Source organism: Emiliania huxleyi (genome assembly GCF_000372725.1).
Source record: "Emiliania huxleyi CCMP1516 unplaced genomic scaffold EMIHUscaffold_2330, whole genome shotgun sequence".
Taxonomy (NCBI): Eukaryota; Haptophyta; order Isochrysidales; family Noelaerhabdaceae; genus Emiliania; species Emiliania huxleyi.
In genome coordinates, this window is record NW_005200308.1 from 1,156 (window position 1) to 2,306 (window position 1,151).

At 68.1% G+C, this 1,151-nt stretch overlaps 1 protein-coding gene across 1 annotated transcript; it reads right to left on the reverse strand.

The window, feature by feature from the left end:
- Positions 1 to 217: 217 nt before the first annotated feature.
- EMIHUDRAFT_49816 (hypothetical protein) lies at positions 218 to 511 on the reverse strand (the record flags this gene model as incomplete). Its single annotated transcript, XM_005779251.1, has 1 exon — positions 218 to 511. A coding segment is annotated over one exon (294 nt), but the record flags the coding sequence as incomplete, so codon positions are not given.
- Between the last annotated feature and the right edge of the window lie 640 nt (positions 512 to 1,151).

Consider the following 1,151-nt stretch of genomic DNA (forward strand, 5'->3'; position numbering starts at 1 on the left):
ACGCGGTCAAAGACGTCGGTGCCCGCCTCGCCGTTGGGGAAGCGGAAGAAGAAGCGGCCGAACTTCATCCGGTCCTCGCGCAGGCGGCTCATCGAGAGCGGGTCCTGCTGTCGAGATCCGCCGAGATCCGCCGAGATCCGCCGAGATCCGCCGAGATCCGCCGAGATCAGCCGAGATCCGCCGAGATGATCCCGAGATTAGGCTCATCGAGCGCGTCCTGGAAGTTGCCGAAATCCTGCTCCCGCAGCCGCGGCTCGGAGGCGATCTCGACCGGCTGCCCCTCGAAGGCCTGCAGGATCGCGAGCAGCGTCTGGCGCACGCGCAGGTAGGGCGAGTAGTAGAAGCGCACAGACCCGTTGCCCACCAGCCTCCGTATCTCGCGCCCGCATGCCGTGCCCTGCTCGAAGCCGCGCTCTGTGAGCGAGATCTGCGAGTCAGGCGTGGACGAGTACGCGGACGAGTTGACGTTGCCGATCGACTCGCCGTGCCGAACGAGAATGATGCGCTTCGGTCGGTTCCGCCGGCGCCACCGCGCCAGTCGTCGGTCTAGCCAGCCGAGCAGCGGCGAGATACCTCTCTCCCGCGACGTAGCTTCCAGAGGCGAAACTGCCCGAGGTGCGCTGACGCGAACGCTGCCCGAGCTGCTGGCCGCGACGCAGACGAGTAGCAAGCGGAGCACACACGTGTGTGTATATCTGGACATACGACCCGGCAAACACCCGGAAAGTGCGGCAAAAATAAACGGACGCAATTCTCCGGCCCCGGGGGAGGCTTGGAGTCAGTGGAAGGCTGAGAGTCGAACGAGAGGGACGGCCGTACTTTGCGCGTGCGCGCGGCCTGCTATGCGCGCGGCCGGCCCGGCGGAGCGAGCGGCCGGCCGCGGACCTGACCAGCCTCCTTCTGGGCCATCCTCACTGGCTTCCGCCGCCGCCGTCGCCCTCGCAGACCCGCCCGCCATGCTCGCCGCAGCGCCTGCGCACACGTCACAAGCGCCATTTCAAGAGCCCACAGATCCGCCAGCTCTGGGCGAGGGCCAGCCGGGCACGTCAGCTCCCACCTTGCAGCAGCCCTCGCAGCAGCCCTCGCAGCCCTCGCAGCAGCCCTCGCAGCAGCCAGCGCAGCAGCCCTCGCAGCAGCCAGCGCAGCAGCCC